Source organism: Macrotis lagotis, chromosome 3, assembly GCF_037893015.1.
Source record: "Macrotis lagotis isolate mMagLag1 chromosome 3, bilby.v1.9.chrom.fasta, whole genome shotgun sequence".
Classification (NCBI taxonomy): domain Eukaryota; kingdom Metazoa; phylum Chordata; class Mammalia; order Peramelemorphia; family Peramelidae; genus Macrotis; species Macrotis lagotis.
The window spans coordinates 120,624,000-120,640,003 of record NC_133660.1 but is presented as its reverse complement, the minus strand read 5'-3'; the positions used below and the strand labels follow the sequence as shown (position 1 = coordinate 120,640,003).

Below are 16,004 nucleotides of genomic sequence, written 5' to 3'. Positions count from 1 at the left end.
ATGATAACCACAGAGACCAGAAGAGATGAAAAGTCAGAAATCTGGTCACACCTGGCTAAAGTCTTCATAGATAATACGCTATTCATATCTTTGCCAGTTCTTCCCTAATGCACTTATTCTTATTTATGTCACCAGTTTTAAATTCTCCCTAATATAAGAGATTACATTTTTAATATAAGGTCTACATGCCTGAAATCAATCATTTAGTTATGTGCCATAGAGTCTCTTGATAGTCTAAACTGATTTTCTTTCTTAGCAACTGAATGTAGTACATATATAATAAATCATCTTTGTTGGTCAAAAAATAGAATGGAAAAACAAATGAGCAATTCTAAAGAAAAATAGAAGGAAAACAGAGAAACAAAAATTTATAATTGATAAACAAAACTCAGAGATGTGAGGTATTTTTGAAAGGCATACAAAAATGATAAACCATTAACTAACAATCAAGAAATAGGAAAATGAAATGACCAAAAAATAAGGTATATTCAAAACAGGGCAGATGGAATTTTCAGAAACTAACATAACATATACCAATTATATGCCAACAAAGCTGAGAATTCAAAGTATGTTAATGAATATCTTCAAAAAAATCTTCAGTGATTCTTTTTATAATACCAAATACAAACTCCCTCTGCCTAGTACTTAAAGACTTTAAAAAATGGTATCCTTTCAAATCACAGAAACCTGATAGTTCTTTTCTGAATCCATCCTATCATCTCTTACCTAACTTCTATGGCATGTACTCCCCATGCCTCAAAAATTATTAATTTATTTAAAGGCTCAGTTCAGGAGTCTCTCCCTTCACAAAGCCGTTTTTGCACTTGAGCCTCTCTTCATCCTCAAACAACTTTGTGTTATTTGTTCATTTCTATACATGCTGTATATTAACCCAAAAGAATATATATTACTTGAGGATAGGACCTGCTTTGGTTTTGTCTTTTTATATATGACGGACATTTAATAACTTTGATTCAAACTTAGTACTTCAAAGTTACTGATACTGGTTAAGAAAATCTGCAAATTCTTTTGCTATCTAGGGGATACTGTTTTTCCTGGTTGGATGACTTAGGTTCAGTGAGGTCAGCTAAATTTTCTTTTAATTTATTGATCAGATTATGTTAATGATTAAATTCAAAGTTTAAGAAACAGAAAGAATCAAGCGACAATTAATACAATTTTCTACTTCCTAAGGCACTTGGGGAGAAATCATACTAAATCCTACTAAAACTTTACTTTCAAGCCATAATACAGAAAAAGAACAGTAATCAGAGTAGGAAATAATGTTTATTGCATATCTGTCCAAGATTCTCAATAAATGCTACTACACAGACTCAATCAAACACTTCTGGAGGTATATTTAGCTTTTCAAAGTTCATCTGGTATTTTAAAAGTGCTTATTCTATTCTCCAAGAATATATTCAGTCTAGGAGAGGGCAGGGTACTATGGAGAAGTCCATGTGGATTATGGCAATTTAATTTAGTCAAACTTCTCAATCTCTGTACTTGTGCAACATGCTCCTTTAGCAGAGGGATAGAAGATCGAAGAAGATCATCTCTGAAATCCTATCTGGGTCTGAACCCTAGGAAACTCTAGTCAAATTTTCTCAAACTTACTAATAACCAATAGCCTTATTTTTGTAATCATTTACTGAAGGGTTTTAATCGCTTTGAAATCTGTTTATCACCATAAACTCTTATACTGTTAACAGTTTTCCAATAGTTACAGGTCCAAGAAAAGTCAGGGTAGACTGCACTAGTCAAAAGATTCTAGCTGCTGATATAAAAAGCAGAAATCTGCTCATGTACTGGAAGAGGAAGAATGTTACAAGTGAACACATCTGGTGATAGAAAGACGGATTAAATTGAAATTTTAAAAGATCAACAAGGCCATTCCACTGTGGTGTCAATGGTTACAGATTTTTTTGTCCCAAGTGGTGTTGTTTTTGTATTAATCCATCCATAGTTTTTCATACAAGTTTACCCTGGAATTGGAGACATACATTTAAGGATGAGTTTAGGGATGCAGGGCAGAGATAAGCTGAAGGGAACTGAAAAGACTGCATAGCATTAGAGACACATTTCACATGGACCAACTGAAAAACTTATTTTAAATAATCTCTTGAGAATCACCATATCAAAGGAAGGACTCCTTTACAATATTATGATCACCTCTGCTACCAATAACATGAAGGTCCCCACCTTAATCATGAGGTGAAGAAAGCAATGAAATGAAGAGGGGGGGGGGCAGGACTGGGGAAGTCCTGAACAAAGTGTGATCTGAGATGAGTTTTGAGGATAGATAGAAAAACAAAAGCTAGGGGAGGAGGGAAAGCATTCCAGATATGGGAGACAGCCAATACAAAAGGCAAAGAGGCAATAAATGAAATATCATGTGAGAGGAATGGCAAGGCAAGTAGGGTGATAAAGTGGTACATTAAAGGAGTAAAGTATAAACCTGGAAAGGTATCAGGGTTATTAGGTTGTGTTGTCAGGTATTTCAATCATGTCTGCCTTTTTTTTTTTAGTCTTTTTCAAGGCAAACAGGGTTAAGTGGCTTGCCCAAGGCCACACAGCTAGGTAATTATTAAGTGTCTGAGACCGGATTTGAACCCAGGTACTCCTGACTCCAGGGCTGGTGCTTTGTCCACTGCGCCACCTAGCCGCCCCCATGTCTGACTTCTTGTTACCCTATTTGGGGTTTTCTTGAAAAAGATACTGGAGTGTTTTGCCATTTCATTCTCCAGCTTATTTTACAAAGAGATAAGTGACTTAATCAGTATCACTCAGCTTAAGTGTCTGAAGCCAGATCTGAACTCAAAAAGATGAGTGTTTCTGATTACAAACCTGGTGCTGCCTCTGGAGCCAATCCAGAATGTCTGAGTATGAGAGAGCGAGAGAGAGAGAGAGAGAGAAGAGAGAGAGAGAGAGAGAGAGAGAGAGAGAGAGAGAGAGAGAGAGAGAGAGAGAGAGAGACCAACCAATGATCCAGCAAAGGATGGAATCAAGAAGGGGAAACTGATACAGGGACACTAATTTGGAGGCTTCTGCTATGGTCCAGAGAAGAGGTGATGAGAGCCTGAACTAGTATAAAAAGGAACATATATGGGAGAGGTTACAAAGGCATAAATGACAAGATTTTGTCAATATATTAGATATTCGGAATGAGTACAATCAAAGAGTAGGAGACAAGAAGGTTTTGAGCCTGTGGGAGGATAGTGGTGTCAGTGATGGGGAGTGATAGGGAAATTTGGAAGAGAGAAGGAATTGGGAAAAAGATATTAAGTTCTATTTTGATAGTGTTTGACTTAAGAAGTATAAAAAGCAGTTGGAGGAGTGAGGTTATATCTGGTAATCATCTGCAGGGAGATGATAACATAACATGGCCATGAGAGCAGATGAGATCACCAAATGATCAAGTATAGTAGGAAAAGAGAAGAGGACATGAGACAGAACCTTAAGGGACACCCGCGGTTAGTGACAACAATATGAATGAAGAGGCAGCAAAGGAGCCTGAGGAGGAGTAGTCAAATATGCAGGAGGAGGAGAAAATAGCAGTGACAAGTTAACAGAGAGGAAGAGGTGCTGATTGACATTGTTAAAGGTTAAAAAGGGAAATGAAGGGATGGGGAAATGCCAATAAATTTAGCAATTCAGCAATAAGAGGTGACCCTGACCAAATCATTTCAATTTTATGAGCTTTGGTTTACTCAGTTATAAAATAGACCTAAAAAATACTTATATTGGAAGATATTTGTATCTCCTACTTAGTGAGGAAAGCCCTTGGAAACTTGTATAGAACTCTGAAAATGTGACCTATTCTTCTTGTTACCCTTTGGTGATTATTTTCTTCATTGCCACAAGACCCTTTCTCTCCAAACCCTAGGTTTCAGTAGCTTAGGATTACTTTAGTCACATAACACTAGGAGATATTTACAATATGTGTCCCGGATGACAGACTACAATACTTTCAGTCACTGAAAAATAATCTGTTATGAGAAGTGCCAGGTTATTAAAACTGTCTCCTCACCAAATACACAGTGACAAACAACTTAGCTATTACCAGGATATGAAAATAGATTAGAAGTGGATGGGTACCACTAGATACAATTAAGGTGACTTATACTGAGCTAAAGGTCTAGTTGCTTAATTCTACAGTAACACTGACAAACTGTCAACTGGATAAAGAGAACTGAAATAACTTGAAAAATATAATATTTAACTCTATGGTGAGTCACAGGTCCATCATGTCCTAGTTCAGCTATTGTCCTATTGTCCTATTGTTTCAACATAAGTGAAATCTGAAAAGCTACTGGGGACCAAGTTTCATACATTTACAATCAATGCCTTCAAAATGAATGTCTTTGTTATCTAAGTAAAGCCTGTGGACAATTATTTTCAAGTAAAATTATTAAAAACTGCAAGAGATGGGGTGGCTAGGCGGCACAGTGGATAAGCACCAGCCCTGGAGTGAGGAGTACCTGAGTTCAAATGTGGCCTCAGACACTTAATAATTACCTAGCTGTGTGGCTCTGGGCAAGCCACTTAACCCCACTGTCATACAAAAAAAAAATTCAAGAGATGCAAAAAAAGTATACTATTGAATAGGCATAGGATCAGTAGTTAGTTATATCTTGCTTTTTTGGTAATAAGGTTTTTAAATAGTTTTCAAAAAAAGAAAAAGAAAAATTCATGAACTTCAGGTCTAATAGTTTAGAAAGCATAACTTGCTCTCCAATACTTTGCCTTATCTCCATCTTATAATTTTTAAATGTTATACATATTATCCAATATAGTCTTTAGGGAATAAAACAAAGAATGAAAAAAAAATCTCAAATACAGAACCAATCCCTTTCACACATACTTCTCTCAAACAATAAAATCTTTTGAAACTAGTTTTTTTTGATAGAAATGTCAATGCAACTTCTACAGTTGGAGTGAAAAGGGCTTTACTATAATTAATCTGTGTTAATGAAAGTATCATTGATTTCATGAACCAGAGAAATGTCACTCTTCAACAATTATTTACTTATTTTAAAAGTCATTTTGGACAGAATTGAGCTTCTGGAACATATTGGCTCTAGGACCCTAGGCAAGTCAAAGATTCAGCTTCTTACAAACCTCTCTAAGATGGAAAAATTGCAGAGAAGGTGATGATCTATATTGGTAAATAGAGATTCCTCACCTGGGGGGTTTCTTATAGCAGCAAAATCACAGTTTTAAACCCCTCTAGACTCATAAAATATTAGATCTTCAATAACTACCAGAAAGATCATTTTGTTCTGCACTTTTGTTTTACAGATGAGGAAACTAAAGTCTGAGAGAAGTGGCTGGTTCAAGTTAAGTCATTTAATTAATGATACAGATAAGACTTGAACAAGTTTCCTGACTCAGTCAAGATTTTTTTCTCCAATGTACCATGTTTTTAAAGAGGAAAATTTTCTAACAGTTGACTTTCTGCTTAAAAGATATGCTTTAAAAAAAACTTCTCTCTTTTTTTTAGTTTTTTTTGCAAGGCAAATGGGGTTAAGTGGCTTGCCCAAGGTCACACAGCTAGTTAGTTATTAAGTGTCTGAGGCCGGATTTGAACTCAGATACTCCTCACTCCAGGGCAGGTGCTCTATCCACTGTGCCATTTAGCTGCCCCTACTTCTTTCTTAAGAATCCTATTTTGTCATTCATGCGTGGTCCTGGCAAGGGGAAAAATTTCAGAGTCCTGCTAACAGTGCAATAGATTCTATACAATAGTATGATTCTGAACTGTTCTACATACAGAGGATGGTGCCAGAGCTGTATATTTTATTACAAAGAAAAAGATCATATTATTTTGTTATCACTTGAACAACAGAAAGAAAGAGAAATTTCTCTCTACCCAATGAGTCAGTTTTGCCAACTATTAAGGAAGGTTCTGATAACTTTCCGATGTAAAAATTCTTAGTTTATTATATCAGTCATTCATGGCTGTCATCTAACTGGCGCCCTGCCATTTTCCCAAGCATAAAACATTATTTAATCCTCTTACCTAATTAAAAATGATTTGCATACACCCCCAATTGGATTTTAACTATTTCAGAATACTATAACATTTACCAAATAAGACTTAGGTGATTTACTCCCCAGTTATAAGACCAATGATCAGAGGTACTTTTAGATGGCAAAGACTAGTACTCTAGAAGTCTTCAAAAAAAAGATCTAGAGGTCTTACAACATTCTTTTTTTTGTCCTCAATTATTTTCAATTTAATTCTTCTTAAAAAAAATTAAGTCTTTGCTGCTCTACACTTGAAAAACAGAGCTTTCTTTCCAAGCATTCAATTGACATTTAAATGATATCAGGAAAGAATATGGTATAGGGTCAAAAACTGAGGTCAAATCCAGATTCTAATCTCCACATCACCCTGACCAAGTCATTTGACCTCTTGAGAGTATTTGTTTCTTAATCTGAAAATGGATATAGTAATATCTGTGCTACCAACTTTATAGGGCTGTTGTGGGGAAAGTGTATTGTTGTGAAAATATGAATTATTATTATTATCTTAGAGTATATAGCCTCCCTGAAAATGAGGATTACATGTATGTTATCCAAGTGTGAAGAGCTAGAAAGAAGTAGAGAGAAAGGAGTATGGTGAGATGAAGATAATTGACTTGAATTCAAAATTCTTTCAAATCTTTGCTATACTACATAATATTAATGTGATTTTTGTCTGATGTTTAATTTCTTTGCATCCCAGTTTCCTCATCTGCAAAACGAAGGAGCAACTTAAATGATTTATTTAGTGCTTACTATTTATTCAGAGAGTACTGTCAGACCCTGGGAATCAAAGATATGAAATAGTCCCTGCCCTCAAGGGGTTTTCGTGATTCCCAAAGTCTTTCCCAGTTATAAGACCTATGATCAGAGCTACTTTTGGATGGGAAAAAGATTAGTACTCTAGAAACTCAGAAGGCAGTATTTCTGAGATAAGTTTACATATCAATCTAAGAACTTCCAAAAAAAAAACTTTCCAAAAAAACTTTAAACTAAATTTTCGACTAAAAATACAATGGCTTTATATTGATTTTTTTGTTTTTTCCATACCCAAACTTTCTTTCTTCCTCCTATGTCCAACTTCTAACAGTCATCCCTTCAGATAAATAAATGTTGAAAAAAAGGAAAAAAAAAGGAAGTGAAAATTTCCAACAAAGTTAATACAGAAACAAACTAAGATGTTATATTCAATGTTACATACCCATGGATCTCTGTACCTCCTACCACATCTGTGAAGGAGTAGGGAAAGATCTTCTCAGATCTATTTTTTGGGGTCAGCTTTACAATTAGTAATTTTGCAAATTTCATTTTTATTGTTTTTGGTTGCTCTTTCTAGGATTATTGCTGTGGTTTCTATTTATGTTGTTTTCCTGACTCTGTTTACTTAATTCTGCATCACTTTATTGAGATTTTCCAATTTTATTGTATTTATTGTGCTCATAGTTTCCTACAGCACAGTAATATTCCCTTACATTCAAGTACCACAATTACTTTAACCATTCTTTGTTACAACAAAAAGTACTTTAAACATTTTAGTGTATATGAAATATTTTTATCAGTGACCATATTAGGATATGGGGTAGGAGTTATGATCTATAGGTCAAAGGGTAAGGACATATTAATGACTTTATTTGCACAATTCTAAACTGCTTTCTGGAATGGCTTACACAACCACTGAATCACATCTTAAAGAGAATAGACTTTCTACAAGGCAGGATGAATCAACTTATGACTTTAAATTTTTATCATTTGGTATGCAGCAGAAAATCCTTCAAGTCGGTTTGTGACTCATCACAAGTCTACCTGCAGTAAAATCATAATTAAAATCATCATGATGAAAACCACAACTTCATAAGAAACCATTAACAAAATGAGCAAAGACAAAGTCCAATAATTGAATAAAGACTCTGGCTTGCTCACAGTATAAACCTTGAATGACTCTCTCTACTATTTGCTAATTGTTTTGCTGTAACTTAAAGCTTCATTGTCTCCACATTAAGTCCATAACTCTTTCCTTGTGCCCTCCTCTGGTATCTATGGGTGACCAGATGTTGGGTATTTCACAGTTCTGGTTTCATCCCACCCTCTCAGAGACAGGACATGTTAACTTAAAGATTCCAGCCTATGGAAACACCATTTCAGTTGTTAAGGACTGCCTTCAGAAACCTGCAAAATGTGATTATTCAGCAGGAAGATCCTCTCATCCAGGCAGAAAATGGCAACTGAGTCAAGCTTTAGGCACTGGTGGCTGCTGCCCTGTCAGCCTTGGGGTAAGCTAACAGAACCGAATGATAACATGCTGAAACAAAATCCCTCATCACGAAAATCTGTTTGGAATCAATCCTGTTGAGGCGGACTCAAAATTTTGTTTGGAGAATTGCTAAACATGCATTTAACTTTCATATAAAACCAAGTTTTTTTTTGCTGACTTCAAGATGTAAGACTCCCTCCCCCATGCGAAACAACACATTCCAGAAGATGTCAGGAAAGATCTGAATGAAGCTTTGGCTAGCATCTGTTTCTAATGTTCCTAGACGCTCGTTTTCTGATCACCAGCATAACACGGCCCAACATAAAACAAGCAGCTTGTCTCTCCCTCTGAATGTCTAGAATAGGCAAAGTGAGAGAGCAGGAAAAGACCATTCTTTGGGCTTGGCACTAGCTGTGACTCTGGGATAGTTACCTCTGGGAGACTCCCATTTGTACAACAGTACTTTGCCTTCTTAGTTTTGTCATCTAAAATCAGCTCTAATTGTAGGTCTCATAAATAGGGAGGAGCTGACCTCCAAAGATGTAGATTGCTGACAATACTACCTGAATACATAATTGCTGGAATGTTAGGATTTGATCATATTCCTCTTTCTTTTATTATTCTCTACTATATTTTATTCTACATAAATATTGTCTCTCCAACATGTATAGAAACATGCTATCTATTTCTTTTTAATCCAATGATACATATGGATTAGAATTTTTGAAATATAGTTTACTGACATGAAGTTAAATATAAGGGTATGGGGCAGCTAGGTGGTGCAGTGAATAAAGCACCAGCCCTGGAGTCGGGTGGATCTGAGTTCAAATATGACCTCAGACACATATTAATTAGCTGTGTGACCTTTGGCAAGTAACCTAACCCCACTGCCTTGAAAAACTAATTAAAAAATAAATATAAAGCTATGATTCTGGGGGAAAATTCATTATAGAGGAACAGTGCTTATATTTATTATCTCTAGTTTTTTGCCTGTTTTCAAAGCGTAACAATAACATCATAGGATAATGTCTTCATTTGAGAATGAATTGGATTTAAGTGAGGCAGACTTGCATAAAATCATCAGCCTCATTCTCTCTTCCATAGTCATATAAGTCCAGTGGCAAGACAAAAGTCAGGATGACTACTGAGAGCCCAGGATGCAGAGGATGAGCTTGGCATCTTTAATATTTGACCAGACTCTAAGTAGTCTACAGAACCTGTCTTAGCCAACTTTAAGGCAGTTAGAAAAATGTGGTTTTCATCACTCCTTCTGCCAGGAGAAGTCTCCACCTGTTTGGGGTAGACAATCCCTAACTGACTGACTTGACTTTGAGGCTTATTGGTTTGGTTACCCTCAACCTGGTTCATTAGTCCATCTGTCAAGGTAGTTTTAGCAGGTGTGACCACTGCAGGTGCTATAGCTTTGAGGAGCCACAGGTGAGAAATGTATGAATCAGGTGGACACTGAAGGTAGAACAGTCCTGAAAAAGGTTTGGCAAACTCCCACATTAGAAGAGCTAGTCCTCCTTGGACAATGCATATACCCTGACTACCATCCAGTATTTACTAACTATACTAGCCACTCAACAGAACAAATAAAAAGAGTTGGAACCTGTCCTCTGTGAATGAATAAAAGTAGCCAATGGACTCATTAGAAATGTGATTTTTATAGTCATGAAAAATAAAATCTCATCCCTAGAATTGGAAAATGGTACCTGTCTCAGATATATTTTACCAAACTAAGATTTATAATGTTTCATACATAATAAACACATAATTTATATGTCACCCTTCTGAGAACCAGTTAATGCTTTTGAATTTTTGGATATTCAGAAGGTCTGTTACCATGAGAGAGAGGTTATATGGGTGTGTGTGTATGTATGTATATATATATGTATATATATGATTTATATATATATATATATATATATGATTTATATAAGAAGAAACTGAAACTGAGGGAAATCATATAATTTATTTATAATCACACAGTTGGATTCTGTGGTCATGTACAAAGCTGAGCTTTGAGGTGCTGTGACCCAATCAAACTGTTAACCTGGGCTTTCTGAGAATTTTACTTGTGCTCTCTTGAATACTCTTCTGCATGCACAGATACTTAGTACTTGAAAAAGGGATATAAACTATGTTTTCAGACAGAACTTGAAACTCAACATTTCTTTCTCATGGTATGGGTGTTATTTTAGGCAGAAGCTTATTCTATACTCAAATAATTTTTCATGTGTAGTTCTAAGCTTCCATGAAGACAATTGCAAATAAGTTGATTGACTGTTTTACTCCAAAGCTATAAAACAGTTGCAATACTGACTAAGCAGGATGCTGATACAACTCCTTTAGGCTTGCACTGTATTTCCCCATTTTAGTCTATAACAGGACTATAAATAGAAGACCCAAGGTGTCATTAGGTCATTTAGAAGACAAAATGTATTTTTGTTTCCTTAAAATGATTTGGATTTGGAAATGAGGTAGCTCTCTTTACTTTGTATTTCCCCAAAACAGGAATTATAACATGCTGATTCATATATGAACAAATTATCTAAGAGTTGGGCTCTAGGAGGCCCATTCTAAGCTCCTATGATTAATTAAATGCAAAATTGCTACACTGTATACAGCTTATGAATATATTAATTGGATCTAAGAATATGATGCTATTTAGCTGGAGGTATCATTTTATATTATACTTGTCCAATCACCAAGAAAGAATCATATTTTGAACAATGAATTCATTCTGAGATACACTAAAAGGAGATGAAGCAACATCTAAATAATTTCTATAACTAGACAATCTATTATTTAAACAAGATTCTGACTGAACATTACTTTTTTTTCCCCTTTATTAACTTTTATATGAACACAAAATGTGCCATGGAGAGAAAATTTATTTTCTTCCAGAAAGCTGTTTGCCATCACCCAGCCATAAAATCCTCTACTAAATCATATTCTCTAGGAAATAAATCACCAAATAATTATTAAACTTTTTATTATAGAATACATATTTCTAGCATTGTCATCATGTCAAGTACTAAGTTGAGAGGAAGCAAAGATCTACATGAAGTACTCTTGAATCTCTGGCATAAACCTCTTGAAATGACATTCTTTCATTTCATGATGCTCTTTCTATAACACTCACTGAAGCCATCTCCCTAGCATAAGCAAAAGGAAAACTCCTTTTTAAAGGAAAAATTATAATTCTCCCTGTCTTTCATTAAGTTTATCAATTTTTTAAAGAACAGAAAGACCTCTCAGAAAAAAATTATCTATGTAAATAAAATATAAACAAACCAGTTTGTTAATAGATCTGAAATGAAATATAGAAAAAAAGACTCCAAGACTTCACTAATAAGAAAAATGAAATTATTGATTTATGCACATTTTTTAAAAATCATAAGTTAAGGATTAGCAAATAAAGTGGAACAATAATCTTATATTTAATACCACATCTGTTATACAAAGGATTATCCCAACTTATATTAAGCCATTCAAGAAAAATAAATACTTGACACCTGCAAATGTGAGATCAGAAAAGAACCAAAAAATATTCATCAATCTTTCTACCTCCAGAAGACAAGGAAAGTAGCCACTATAGCAAGTGGACATGGGTTTCAAAATCTGGCAAAAAATGAGGTGATATAAGTTGGCTTTAAACCATTAACAATGTTTTTCAAAGATTGAGTTATAAGATTAACAGTTGTCAGAGCATCAACTATTTATTCAATGTTAAGGCAAACATTTTTATTAACAAAATACTCCCTAAATTGCAAATAAAAATGTGAAATTTGATCCAACACCTGTAGCAAATGTGAAGGAGGTCCATGATCAAGGGCACTCTGTGGGTCTGAACACTGTGGAGTGTTCTCTGATCTTGTTCTAAAGAGAATAAAACCACACCCACTGCTGTCAATGTGGTTTATTCCTTCTTCAAATTTATCGAAATGAGAATTTCTTAATCAGGCTTTACCACTTCTAAAAATGTCTACTTCTACATGAAAAGTTTTAAATTTGATTCTTCCACAAGTTATTGAAATATCTCCAAAATTATAATATAGCAGTAACATATCACTACAACCCTGTTGTTTAAAAGCTAATTAATGAACTAAACTTACATCATGCATGGAGTCCAGTAGCTTAGTCAGCTGATAAAATCTTTGCCAGCTTTGCCCAGAGTTACTTGGACATTTTGTTACCATTTTTCGCAACTCTTTGATGTAATTTGTCCTCATTTCTTCAAATGCAACTTGGCTTTTGAGGCCATCCTTGGGAACTGTGTTGAAAAACACGAATATGATAAAACATTACCTTATAATTTAATGTATATAAAATATTAATTAATGCATATAAGTACTCTAAAATCTCTAGGTACTTATTTTAGATGAATATTGAATATTATGAATGATACTGTAGAATAAACATAGATACCTAAAGATTCAGATACTGGCAATTACACATGATATAGAAGAGCATACACACTGAATCACATTATTATTCTTTACTTTCAAAGCAGTTTATAAATCCTTGCTGCTTAATTGTGCCAAAAATTCGAAGGCTAAAAAATTTCTAGTTGACCTATCAAACTTGACCTCCAAGAGTTATATCTGTTTTTAGGGCTGTGATAAGCATGTATTCCCAGAACATTCCCCTTCTATTCAGTGAGTGATCTCATTAAGTGTAGGAGTGTGCTGCAATCTCTCACAAAGATACATTAAAACAAACTTATGAACTGGCAACAGGTAAATTCATGAGTTACCTACAGAAAGTAACTCATAGGTTGCTCAGAAGGTGTTTTTTTCCCTAAGGAAAAATTTAATTATCCAAGAAAACTAAAAATGATAGAGTAGTACACTTTAAAAGTTCACAATATTGTTCATTTTTGTTTATTTTTTCATAGTGCTTTGCATTGAAAAGGAAATTTTAAGTGTGATTTGTTCTCATGATATCATTTGGGTTAGATTCTGAGTTTTAAAAGTAACTGTATGGCTTTATATTTGTGCACTGACTATTCAATTTTGGAGATACATTACAAATTCACTTCTATCATCAAATATATTCTAAAGACCAAGCATATTTTTTGAGGAGGCATGTGATGGTGGTCGCATAGTCTGACATTTCCAAATAAAATCAGTATCATTTATGGGTATTCTACTGCAAATATATTTCTGAGATTGAGAAATGACTTCACTCTTAGATGTAAAAACATGATGCTTTTGATTCTTGGTTCAAGTTAATTCATATTCTGCCAGTGAAAGGAGGGGAGAAATTATGAAGAAATCTTTAAAAGAACCTGTCCATAATGCTGAAGGATGTGCGCTCAATATTTAAAAAACCTTGTCATAAAAATCTTTGCTTTAAAAAATAAATTCTCTATTTCTTTAAGTTGTTCAGTTGTTGGGCTGACCAAAATTACAAGTTCAGTTTCTATCCAGAATTCTAAAATTAGGTTCAACCATCAGAAGATCACTGGAAAGTTGCACAAATCAAATACTAATATAAAAAGAATCTTTAGGTCTAAGTCACACATGTCCATACTGAAGCTTATTTCTTCATATTATAAAATCCCACTAAGGAACTCTACTGCTTTCCTTCATAGTATATTAAATGTAACATCATCTGGAGTGGGGGGGGGAACCTTACATTTTAATTTTACTACAGGCTTCACTACTGTCTTTTAAATTATTAATACTTGGAAAATCTGCTTAGATCAAACTGGCATTCTTTTTAAGCCTTTAGATGTTAAATGGCTGTTTTGCTCAGATTCTGAAGTTATTAAACTTTACACCAAGTACTATTATTTATAAGAGGCAGCCTACCATTCCGGGCAGAGTATTCAATCTCAGGAAGCCCTGGGCTTGAGTCCTGCCTTGGACATATCCTGGCTGAGTGACCCTTGGACAGATCACTGGGTGACCCTTGGGCAGGCCATTTAGAGCTTTCTGACTAGGAGTAGGAATGCAGGTGCTGATCCGCATTGGAAGGGAGAATCTCCTCATTGGGTATTGCCTATACCCATGAAATCACAGGTCTGGTCTCCCTCCTACCCATATTATTACTTTTATTTTATTCCTAAAACTAAAATGTATCCTATTTTTCAACCAGATTTTTCCAAAATTTGAAGTAAACCCATAAATAAAGAGAACTTAAGCAAAACATCACATTTTGGATGTCAGCCCGGAGTTCTGATTTTTACTTATTAAATGCAGCAGGGCTTGCTTTTGGAAATCTTCCAAAAATCCATGGGCTGGAGAAGAGCAGAGAAGAAAAAATTAAGATGTAATATCTACTTTCTTCTACGTGCAGAAGGAGAAAAATGATGTCATCATCAATAAAATGCTCCTAGATATATTTTACATTGCCTAGCAGGTAATGTGATTTCAGTATCCCCAAATCAGAGAAAAAGTTTTCATGCTTTCTTCCATATGGTTATTAGGAGAAACAGGGAAACTTTTAATGCCATTCACTTTTCTTCATTGGGGTCTTTAAATATTAGAAAAGGAAAAAAATAATCATACTAAGCACCATAATGAAAGCTCTATTCTTCATTGAATGTTTATATGAGAAAAAATAGGACTAGACAATTTACTTAGACCAAATAGTCTAGGTCAAGGAATAAAGACACATTACACACACACACACACACACACACACACACACACACACACACACACTCATTTAAAATTCAATTAATCTGAAACCTTTCTTATTATTGGAGGTTAAAGAAGAAATGAATCCATGAAACAGAGAGGTGGAAGACAGCAAGCTGTGTGTGTGTGTGTGTGTGTGTGTGTGTGTGTGTGTGTGTGTCCACACATGCGCATGCATGCACGCACAGGTAATTGAGAGGGTGTACTCTTAAACTCTCAAATCAGCATGAATCATAGTCCTTAGACTTTGGAAATACAGCTAGATATCTTTAAGTAAAAAGTTTGCAAAATTACTACATTACCATATAAGAGTCAAAATGACATGAAATTTGATTGCAGAAGTTAAAAGACTATCTGTCCTTGAGGCTGACATGAAAGATCATGGAGGGAATATGTACTTCATGCAAGAAAAAGTGAAAAGGGGCTAAATTTAGAATCAGAGGACCTGAGTTCCAAAGCTGACTGTTTGCTTACTGTGACCTTGGACAAGTCACTTAATCTCTGGAATGCTTTCCTCTTCATTTGTAAAATGAGAGATTTGGACTTGATGATCTCTCAGGGTTCCTTTTTGCTCTAAGTCTGTAAAAGAAACTTAGGGTTTATTTAGTTCAATGGTTCTCAAACTTTCTGTTCTCATGACCCTTTTACAGTCTTAAACATAATTGAGGAACCTTAAAAATGTGTCTCTATAAGTTATTTCTCTTAAGATTTACCATATTAGAAGTTAAAATTGATGCATTTAAAAATTTACTGATTCATTAAAATAAGTCCATCATATTATCAGAGACCCCATTTTTAATGAATCTAACTATATTTTCCAAAACAAAACAAGTGAAACGAGTAGAACTTTTTGCATACTTTTTTCAAATCTCTTTAATGTCTGGTTTAATAGAAGACAGCTGGAGTATCATATCTGTTTCTTCATGTAATCTGTTGTAACATGTCATTTTGGCTGAAGCCTATGAAAAAAATTTGGCCTCACAATTTATGTCATTGGAAAAGGGAGGAGTATTTTAATAGATAAATAATGCTTTAGCATTATGTTAATAGTTTTGACCTCATTATGGTTTAGT

At 34.6% G+C, this 16,004-nt stretch overlaps 1 protein-coding gene across 5 annotated transcripts in view; it reads right to left on the bottom strand.

Annotated features, from left to right (window-relative positions):
• NR3C2 (nuclear receptor subfamily 3 group C member 2) overlaps positions 1-16,004 on the bottom strand; it is a 389,957-nt gene that overhangs the window by 42,066 nt on the left and 331,887 nt on the right. For all 5 annotated transcript variants that reach the window (XM_074229160.1, XM_074229161.1, XM_074229158.1 and 2 more), the window contains exon 8: positions 12,400-12,557. In XM_074229160.1, the coding sequence (XP_074085261.1) occupies positions 12,400-12,557 (158 nt within the window). The remainder of the gene's footprint in view (positions 1-12,399; positions 12,558-16,004) is intronic.